The 10,810-nt window shown below is 49.5% G+C and overlaps 1 protein-coding gene across 1 annotated transcript; it reads left to right on the forward strand.

The window, feature by feature from the left end:
* The first annotated feature begins 661 nt into the window (after window positions 1-661).
* Window positions 662-10,731, forward strand: GPATCH3 (G-patch domain containing 3). The gene is made up of 7 exons (XM_054498909.2): window positions 662-1,155; window positions 3,453-3,877; window positions 6,785-6,959; window positions 7,761-7,820; window positions 8,416-8,537; window positions 8,669-8,796; window positions 9,996-10,731. The coding sequence occupies exons 1-7, from the start codon at window positions 705-707 to the stop codon at window positions 10,210-10,212; spliced, it is 1,578 nt and encodes a 525-aa protein (XP_054354884.1). The 5' UTR covers window positions 662-704; the 3' UTR covers window positions 10,213-10,731.
* Window positions 10,732-10,810: the final 79 nt, after the last annotated feature.

A 10,810-nucleotide genomic window follows, 5' to 3' on the forward strand; every position in this document is an offset into this window, starting at 1 on the left:
ATGATGTGTAGCTTTGCTTTTACTAGATAATGCCAATTGTTTCCCAAAGTGGTTATATCAACTTACATTTCCACCAACAGTGTATGAGAGCTCCAGTTCCATCATGTTGTCATCGACTCGAAGGTTTTAAAGTTTGCCAATATAGTGGATGGAAAGTGGGTCTCGCTGCATTTCTTTTATTATTGAGTTGCGCATCTTTTCTTTAACGTAAGCCTCTAGCAACTCATAGCACTTTCATTGTAAATTGGACCTACGTGTTTCCTCTTTTGCGAAGTATCTGCGGCCCATTTTTCTACCGGGTTATCTTTTTCTTACTGATTTGTGGGAGTTCATCAACACATTTTGGAAAAATAAATGGAAGAACGACTAAAGGTTCAGAACTGAAGAAGGCTGAGATTAGGTGTGCAAGATCCACAACTAAATACCTCAAAAATGACCCCTCCCGCAGGCTTCGTATTTGGTCCTCATGAGAGCTTTATGAAATAACTCTATGACCCCATTTTCCAGGTGAGTTTTTCCATCATCGCCGGCTTCCCTCTGTGGGAAAGGAACACAGAAGACTTCGGATCTTCCAGCTCCAGGTTCCACAACCCTAACCCCAACGGACTAGTTAGAATTTTCACAATCTCGCAACGCAGGCGCTGGAGCGTTGCTCGCGGTGTTCTCGCGAGACTTGGTTCCAGCCGATCATATGACAATCCAAGATGGCGGTGCCCGGCGAGGCGGAGGAGGAGGCGACAGTTTACCTGGTAGTGAGCGGTATTCCCTCCGTGTTGCGCTCGGCCCATTTACGGAGCTACTTTAGCCAGTTCCGAGAAGAGCGCGGCGGTGGCTTCCTCTGTTTCCACTACCGGCATCGGCCTGAGCGGGCCCCTCCGCAGGCCGCTCCTAACTCTGCCCTAACTCCTACTGACCCAGCCGCTGAGGGCCAGCTTCTCTCTCAGACTTCGGCCACCGATGTCCGGCCTCTCTCCACTCGAGACTCTACTCCGATCCAGACCCTCACCTGCTGCTGTGTCATCTCGGTAAGGGGGTTGGCTCAAGCTCAGAGGCTTCTTCGCATGTACTCGGGCCGCCGGTGGCTGGATTCTCACGGGACTTGGCTACCGGGTCGCTGTCTCATCCGCAGACTTCGGCTACCTACGGAGGCATCAGGTAAGAGTGAGAAAGTTAATAGACTGGGCCTACGGGCCTGGAACAGAGGCATCTTTTCAGAGGAGTGGTGAGGATAAGTCAGGCCTCTGGTTAGGACTCTATGAATTTTGTTCATATTCTAGACAGAGCTTCAGGCTCAACTTGCAGGGAGTTAGTTCAATATATGGAGAAAAATAAACCGGAGAGGCTTATTCGGAAGAGCCTTCATTTTGTTAGGTCCCTTTTAGACCCTTTCTCTATCCAACGGGTTGATTTTGCACTAACACAGAAAGAAAAAAGGAAATCCAGTCTCTAACCCTCTTACTGTCTTTCTCTCTTGCTCTCTCTGTGCTTCCTACCCAGTCCTTTCAGTAAGATGCAGATGAAGGGACAATCTTTTCTCTGGACAGCTCCCACTTTCATGGGAAATCAGTTTGATGGGGAAACAGGACAGTGCAAAGCCCTCCAGTTCACACATTCAACAAATGCTTACATTGCTAGACCTAGTGTGACTAGCTGGGTATGCAGAGAACAGTTGGACATGGTGTGTGCTCAGAATCCACAAAGGAAGAGATTTGGAAAAAGGTAATTGCCACAGAGATGTCATTCTAATTGTTAGCATTCACTGAGCACTCTGTGTATTTAGTAGGCACTGTTCTAAGCCTTTTGTTTTCTTACCCCTCACAACAGTCCTGTGAGATAGGAGCTATTGTTTCTCCCATTTCATAGGTGAAGAAACTGAGGGAAGCCAAAGTTATGTGACTTGCCTGAGGTTACAGAGTTAGTTAGTGTCAGAGCTACAACAAACCTAGGCATCTGTTCCATAGCCTATACTGTTTATCACCAAGTGCTGTGAGATGACAGAGAAAGGAGAAACTGACTTCCTAGACAGATCATGAAATGTGGCTTTCCATCTGGGTCTTGAAAAATAAATAGGAGTTAATAGGAGAGAATGGTGTTTCTGGGTTTCAGGGTAAATGGCATTTGCAAAGACACAGCTTTGAAAGCCCGTGAAAAACCTTCAGGGCATGTTAAATTGTTCATTGTGGGCCGGGTTGCAATGGCTCGTGCCTGTAATCCCAGCACTTTGGGAGGCACAGGTGGGCAGATCTCTTGAGCTCAGGAGTTCAATACCAGCCTGGGCAACATGGTGAAACCCTGTCTCTACCAAAAATACAAATTAGCTGGTTGTGGTGGTGCATGCCTGTAGTCCCAACTACTTGTGAGGTTGAGGTGGGGGGATCACTTGAGCCCGGGAGGTGGAGGTTGCAATGAGTCAAGATCGCGCCACTGTACTCCAGCCTGGGTGACAGAACGAGACCCCATCTCAAAAAAAAAAAAAAAAAAAAAGAAAAAGAAGAAGAAGAAGAAAAAAAAAAGAAATTAGGAGAAAAATTGTTTGGTGTGGCTGGAACACGTGTGAAGACATGCAGGAGGTGGGAGAGTTGGTGACCGTTGAGAATCAAAAGGTCATCAAGTGGGTGGATATTGCTTGAGGCCAGGACCAGCCTGGACAACGTGGCATAACGCTGTCTGTACTAGAAATAAAAAAATCAGCCAGGCATGGTGGCACATGCCTGTAATCCCAGCTACTCAGGAAGCTGAAGTATGAGAATCACTTGAACCCGGGAGGCGGAGGTTGCAGTGAGCTGAGATCGCACCACTGCATACGCCAGTCTGGGTGACAGAGTGAGAATCTGTCTCAAAAAAAAAAGAAAAAAAAAAAAGTTCATCAGGAGCCAGAGCTGGAAGAAACTTGTATGCCCAGCCAAGGTGATGAAAAATGACATGAAACTACTAGGTAGTTCTGTAGTTCCACTTGGGGAGAGATGAAAAGACCTGGAGAAGTTTGAGAGGGAGGAACAGCATGAGGCTAATAGATTTATTTTATTATTTATTTATTTTTGAGACAGGGTACTCTGTCGCCCGAGATGGAGTGCAGTGGTGCAATCTCGGCTCACTACAGCCTCACCTCCCAGGCTCAACCAATCCTCCTGCCTCAGCCTTCCAAGGAGCTGGGGTCACAGGGTGCACCACCACTCCCAGCTAATTTTTTTATGTTTTGTAGAGATAAGGGTCTCACCATTTTGCCCAGGCTGGTCTTGAACTCCTGAGCTCAAGCAATCCTCCTGCCTCAGCCTCCCAAAGTGCTGGGATCACAAGCGTGAGCCACTGTGTCAGCCTAGATTTATTTATTTTTATCTTGCCTACGTCTGTTTACTAGGGAAAGGCTAACAGATTTAAACATTGGCCAATTTCTGGCTGAAGTGTTGCTGGAGGCTTCTGGGTTTCAAGATCTATTCTCCCTCCTTCCCAAGGTCTGGGCTCCTTTCCCTTCAAGACCCGGAAGGAACTGCAGAGTCGGAAGGCAGAGAATGAAGCCTTCACCCTGGCTGACCTGAAGCAACTGCCAGAGCTGAACCCACCAGTGCTAATGCCCAATGGGAATGTGGGGACTCCCCTGCGGGTCTTTTTGGAGTTGATCCGGGCCTGCCGCCTACCCCCTCGGATCATCACCCAGCTGCAGCTCCAGTTCCCCAAGACAGGTTCCTCCCGGCGCTACGGCAATGTGCCTTTTGAGTATGAGGACTCAGAGACTGTGGAGCAGGAAGAGCTTGTGTATACAGCAGAGGGTGAGGAAATACCCCAAGGAACCTACCTGGCAGATATACCAGCCAGTCCCTGTGGAGAGCCTGAGGAAGAAGCGAGGAAGGAAGAGGAAGAAGAGTCTCACTCAGATGAGGTGAGTACAGTGTGCTACCCTGTCCTTGCTGGCAGCTGAAAGAGGCCGAAGGCATTAATAATACCACTCTTCAATTGTTTATTACAAGGGTTCTTAACCTGGGGTCCTCAGGAGGGTTCCAAGGAGTCCAAGAAGGAGTGTAAAACTACATTTGCATGAGTGTAAAACTACATTTGCATGTGTGTTTCTGTATTTCTCTAGGGAGATGGTCCAGAGCTTTTACCAGAAGATTCGTAAGTGGGTTTTATTTTTCATTCCCTTGGAAGGGATATATAAGGATGGTTCCTTTTTTTTTTTTGAGACGGAGTCTTGCTCTGTCGTCCAGGCTGGAGTGCAGTGGCACGATCTTGGCTCACTGCAAACTCCGCCTCCCGGGTTCACGCCATTCTCCTGCCTCAGCCTCCCGAGTAGCTGGGACTACAGGCGGCCACCACCATACCCGGCTAATTTTTTGTATTTTTAGTAGAGACGGGGTTTCACCGTGTTAGCCAGGATAGTCTCAATCTCCTGACCTCGTGATCTGCCTGCCTCAGCCTCCCAAAGTACTTGGATTATAGGCGTGAGCCACTGCGCCTGGCCAGGATGGTTCCTCTTTATTCATTTTTTTCTTTTTCTTTTTTTTGAGACAGAGTCTCGCTGTGTCACCCAGGCTGGAGTGAAGTGGTACGATCTTGGCTCACTGCAACCTCCACCTCCTGGGTTTAAGTGATTCTCCTGCCTCAGCCTCCCGAGTAAGCTGGGACTACAGGCATGTGCCACCACGCCTGGCTAATTTTTGTGTGTGTGTGTGTATTTTTAGTAGAGATGGGGTTTCACTGTGTTAACCAGGATAGTCTCGATCTCCTGACCTCGTGACCCGCCTACCTTGGCCTGCCAAAGTGCTGGGATTACAGGCATGACCCACTGCGCCAGGCCCATTTTTTCTTTTTTAAAAATTATTTCCAGCCGGGCACAGAATCTCTTGAACCCGGGAGGCGGAGGTTGCAGTGAGCTGAGAAAAAAAAAAATTTTCCACGTGAAAGACCAGATAAGGAGAATTCATTTTCATAGATGAAAATGTGCTGACCAAGACATGTGCAGTGACTTGTCTAAGATCATCTCAGGAAATAGAGGTAGAGCTGGGATGTGAACCCAGTTCTTGCTTCTTCTCTAACCTGTGCATGCTGTCATAATGTGGCTGAGCAGTCATCTCTGTTTTCTGACCTAGAGTCAGCATATTGAACAGTAGCCTACACTGTCACTTAATTAGTGACATAGACATTTCTTTGGTTCCTTTCTCCAAACTTGGTTGCACATCCATAAAATCAAGTAAGGTGTGATTTGTTGGGAAAACTTTTTTAAAAATGTGTACTCCAGGTAAAAAGTAATTCACCCATGTTTCAAAGCTTCCAGCCAGCTGGGTGCAGTGGCTCACACCTGTAATCCCAGCATTTTGGGAGGCCAAGATGGGTGGATCATTTGAGGTCAGGAGTTCGAGACCAGCCTGGCCAACATGGTGAAACCCCGCCTTTACTAAAAATACAAAAATTAGCCAGGCGTGGTGCTTGTAGTCCTAGCTACTGGGAGGCTGAGGCAGGAGAATTGCTTGAATCCAGGAGGTAGAGGTTGCAGTGAGCTGAGATCGCACCATTGCACTCTAGCCTGGGCGATAGAGTGAGACTCTGTCTCAAAAAAAAAAAGCTCCCAGCCAAAATTGCTAAGACATCTGGACCACATCCTTAGTGTGGTACCATCTGACGTCCCCTCCCCTCTTCTCTCCGCTTCCTTCGTTCCTTTCCTTTTTTTTTTTTTTTTTCAAGCAGACTCTGGTTCTATTGCCCTGGCTGGAATGCAGCAGTGCAATCTCAGCTCACTGCAACCTCCAACTCCCTGGGCTCAAGCCATCCTCTCACCTCAGCTTCCCCAGTAGCTAGGACTACACTCACACACCACCACACTTGGCTAATTTTTGTATTTTTTGTAGAGATAGGGTTTTGACTTGTTGCCTAGACTGGTCTCGAACCTCTGAGCTCAAAGGATCCTCCCACCTTGGCCTCCCAAAGTGCTGGGATTACAGGCGTGAGCCACTGCGTCTGGCCCCATCCTGACTTTTCTTCAGCACTTGAAGGCCTGCAGGGTTTCAAGCTAGGAGTCACTCTGTCATTCCACAAGTCCCGTCAAGCCAAGGGCTAGTGTAGGATTCCGAAGGCATTCTAAGACCCATTTCCTGCCCTCAAAGAGCCTCAAATCTCCCTGAAGAGTGAGAACCAGCATCTGGAGATGCTACACCTGGATGTGGCCACCTGGGTTTGCATTGCTGGCTCTGTTGCTCCCTCAGTGTACTCTTTTGGACAAATAACTTTTTACTCCCCTGAACCTAGGTTTTGTCATCTGTAGAATGGGAATAATGGTACTTATCTCACAGGGTTGTTGCAATGATTAAAGGAGCTAAGCTATGGGAAGGGCCTGACACACCAGAGACAATAAGCGTTCTTGTCCATTCTTTCTTTGTTGTATCACATAAAAAGGCCTAACCAGTGTGTATTGATTAGCATTGAGAGTTCAGAGACTGGTGCGAGAACTGTGGGCCTAAGTGTGGGCTAAGTGTAGGCTGTATGACTTGAGGGATGAGGAGGATTTAATCAAGTGGAGAAGAGAAGGGTGTGGGAGAGGAAAGTGGGTATTTCAGGCAGGGAACGACATGGCCAAACGCGTAGAGGTGAGTCAGGCTTGTGGGGACAGGAGCAAACTTGAGAATTATCAGGGGCTAGAGACGTGTTGGTCAGGGGCCGAATATGTGCTGCTTCTTGGAGAAATCTGAAGGAATGGGGCTGAGGCTAGCCACACATGCCTCCTGTGCCCTGAGCTTCCCTCCCTCTGGGCATGAGGTCAGGAAGCTCAGGCAGATCACCTCTCCCTGCCTTTTAGGACGATGACCGGGGTGAGGAATGGGAACGGCATGAAGCGCTGCATGAGGACGTGACCGGGCAGGAGCGGACCACTGAGCAGCTCTTTGAGGAGGAGATTGAGCTCAAGTGGGAGAAGGGTGGCTCTGGCCTGGTGTTTTATACTGATGCCCAGTTCTGGCAGGAGGAAGAAGGAGGTAATGCTGGTACCCAGGCAAAGGCAGGGGTGACCCCTACTGCATTCTCTTGGGGTTCCCTGTTCCACACGGTAGATTCCCTAGTGGTGAGCTCAAACAAAAGGCTAGGGAACAGGCTGACCTTTATTGTATATGAGAGACCAATTATCCTTTTTAAGAGTGGGGATCAGTGAGATGGAGAGAAAATGTGCCCCCCTGCCCCCCGCAAATTCTGAATAACCCTCCCAGAGGAAGAATCTTAAAATACAAACAAGCTCGGTGCAGTGGCTCATGCCTGTAGTCCGAACTACTCAAGAGACTGAGGCAGGAGTATCACTTGAGCCTAGGAGTTCAAGGTTGCAGTGAGCTATGATCCCACCACTTTACTCCAGCCTGGGGGACAGAGTGAGACCTTCTCTAAAACAAACAAATGCCCCGCGGGGTGCGGTGGCTCACGCCTGTAATCCCAGCACTTTGGGAGGCTGAGGCGGGCAGATCACGAGGTCAAGAGATCGAGACCGTCCTGGCCAACATGGTGAAACCTCGTCTCTATGAAAAATACAAAAATTAGCAGGGTATGGTGGCGCACACCTGTAGTCCCAGCTACTTGGGAGGCTGAGGCAGGAGAATCACTTGAACCCAGGAGGTAGAGGTTGGAGGGAGCCAAGTTTGCGCCACTGCATTCCAGCCTGGGGACAGAACGAGACTCTGTCTCAAAGAAAAAAAAAAACAAAAACAAATGCCAAAGAAACTCTAGGTTTAACTCTTAATAGAACTGAGAGTCCTTAACGCACTCTGTTGGATGCTTTTCTATCCCTACAGATTTTGATGAACAGACAGCCGATGACTGGGATGTGGACATGAGTGTGTACTATGACAGAGGTACTGGGCAAGGAGTGGCAATACTGGGAGGTGAAACAGGTGCCCTGGCCTTGCAATGACACTTTACCAGAGCTAGCAAAGGCTGAGACAGGGGACCGTTCCGTTGGGGTAGCCCACTGAGAGGGTTCCTCTTAAAACATCTTTGGTTGTGTACATTAAGTGCTAGTTTTGGACAGAGCCTTCATCCTTTCTTGGAGGAGGAGGAGGGATAGATAGCCCTCAGGGGCTCTGGGTCTGATGGTCAGGCCCTGGTAGGGTGGGCTGGTCAGGAGCTCAGGCTCTAGTAAGCGTTTAGATTTTAGAAGAGGAAATGACCTGGGTGGGGGAAATAGCCAAGTGGGGGAGGGGAGAAGACCTGGGTTCTAATCCTCTCTCTGTCATTTGTTGGCTCTGTTACTTTTCTGTACCACAATCTTCTCATCGGTATGACTGGGGAGAGCCATGGTTCCTACTTTTGGGGAGCTCCCAGTCTAATGAGAGAGATACAGAACACTATTAAAATGAATAAGTCAATCTTACGAGGGAGTCCTAGAAACCTGATTCTTCCCCCTTCTTTGAGAGGGACGCTTCCATAAACTGAGCTCTGTTTCCTCAGATGGTGGAGACAAGGATGCCCGAGACTCTGTCCAAATGCGTCTGGAACAGAGACTACGAGATGGGCAGGAAGATGGCTCTGTGATCGAACGCCAGGTGGGCACCTTTGAGCGCCACACCAAGGTAAGTGAGCACTGTGCCCACCCCATGGACCCCCCTCTTTTGCTTCTCTACTTTAATTCCTTCTCCCATCCCCATTCTCTCTGCTCCCAGCAGGAGCCCCATTTCTTGAGTCTTGTCCCTTCACTCTGCAGGGCATTGGGCGGAAGGTGATGGAGCGGCAGGGCTGGGCTGAGGGCCAGGGCCTGGGCAGCAGGTGCTCAGGGGTGCCCGAGGCCCTGGATGGTGATGGCCAACACCCCAGATGCAAGCGTGGATTGGGGTAAGTGTGACTGAGGGACATCCCTGGGGGCCCAAGCCTTTAGCTATGCCCTAGTTTCCCTCTTCCCACTGGTTTTGGCATGGCTGCTGGGTACTTGTGCGGGATGAAATTCAAAACAGTTAAGAGGAAAAAGTGGATCTGGGCCAGGCATGGTGGCTCAAGCCTGTAATCCTAGCACTTTGGGAGGCTGAAGTGGTAGGATTCCTTGAGCCCAGTTTGAAACCAGCCTGGGCAACATATGAGACTGTCTCTGTTAGAAAAATAAAAAGTCCGGGCATGGTAGCTCACGCCTGTAATCCCAACACTTTGGGAGGCTCAGGTGGGCAGATCATTTGAGGTCAGGAGTTGGAGACCAGCCTGGCCAACATGGTGAAACCCCCGTCTCTACTAAAAATACAAAAATTAGCTGGGCGCGGTGGCTTTACGCCTGTAATCCCAGCACTTTGGGAGGCTGAGGCAGGTGGATCACGAGGTCAAGAGTTTGAGAACAGCCTGATCAAGATGGTGAAACCCTGTGTCTACTAAAAATACAAAAAATTAGCTGGGCACAGTAGTGGGCGCCTGTAATCCCAGCTACTCAGGAGGCTGAGGCAGGAAAATCGCTTGAACCCAGGAGGCGGAGGTTGCACTGAGCCGAGATTGCGCCATTGCACTGTAGCCTGGGCAACAGAGCAAGACTCTGTCTCAAAAAAAAAAAAAAAAAAAAAAAAAAATTAGCTGGGCATGGTGGCATGCGCCTGTAGTCCCAGCTACTCTGGAGGCGGAGGCAGGAGAATCGCTTGAACACAGGAGGTGGAGGTTGCAGTGAGCTGAGATCACGCCATTACAATCCAGCCTGGGTGACATAGTGAGACCCCATCTCAAAAATAAATAAATAAAGTAAATCTGACTTTTTTTTTTTTTTTTTAAAAGACTAAGCCCTAAGGCTTAACAAGATCATTCATACCCTTTGTTGGAGGAGTTTGGACTTGATGGTTACTATTAGGAAGTCTGTAGTGACAGAATGAAAATTTTGTATGAGGCCCCTTCTTGCTGGCACTGCCAATGGATAGATAAGAGGGCTGGAGAGCAAAGACCCAGATTTAAAGCCTCTGTCTTTGGACAAACCAGATATGTAGTAACTACTTCCCCGTCCTCTCCCAACCCCTTTAACTGGAGTTTGAGAGCAGCCTTCTCACTGAAAGCCCGTTTTTATCCAGGTACCATGGAGAGAAGCTACAGCCATTTGGGCAACTGAAGAGGCCCCGTAGAAATGGCTTGGGTCTCATCTCCACCATCTATGATGAGCCTCTACCCCAGGACCAGACGGAGTCACTGCTCCGCCGCCAGCCACCCACCAGCATGAAGTTTCGGACAGACATGGCCTTTGTGAGGGGTTCCAGTTGTGCTTCAGACAGCCCCTCATTGCCTGATTGACCGGGTTGGGGGCTTCCTTTCATAGCTACATGATGAGAACCCTCTGCCCCGGCCTCATCTACCACTGAAGCAGAAAGGAGTCTGGGAGCAGCAGTCTTCGTGGCTGGTTCAGGGTGCTTTGCTCCAAGCCTGCCTGCCTGCCGGTTCTCTACCTCGGGGCATTTTTACAAAAAGCCCCCTCCCGTCCCCTCCCCTTGGATATTAGGGGTAACGACCGCTTGTCTTTAGTCTCTAACCCTAGTCTCTGGGCTTGCCCTTTGCCTCCTGCAGAACCTTGAAAGCTGGGTTGAGTGAGGCTATCAGCACAGCGTTCCTTGGGGACTCTGAAGGTGTCCCCACGAAGGCCAGAAAGGGGGAAAGGGACCTGGGCGAGGAGAGGATTTGTGGTGCTTGGAAGAGCCGGCCTTGGGCGGGCCCTCCACCGCCTCTACGCTCACTGGGTGGGACTGCAGCAGAGAGTCCGCGGGAGGTGGCTTGGGTGTGCGACGTCACGGAAGAATAAAGACGTTTACTACTGGAGCTCCCTTACTTTTCTAATTCGAGTCTGAAGGAAGGTCAGAGAAATTCCGAGAGCGATTTTCCACCCCACATTCGCTCC

The sequence above is a fragment of the Pongo pygmaeus genome, chromosome 1 (assembly GCF_028885625.2).
Source record: "Pongo pygmaeus isolate AG05252 chromosome 1, NHGRI_mPonPyg2-v2.0_pri, whole genome shotgun sequence".
Taxonomy (NCBI): domain Eukaryota; kingdom Metazoa; phylum Chordata; class Mammalia; order Primates; family Hominidae; genus Pongo; species Pongo pygmaeus.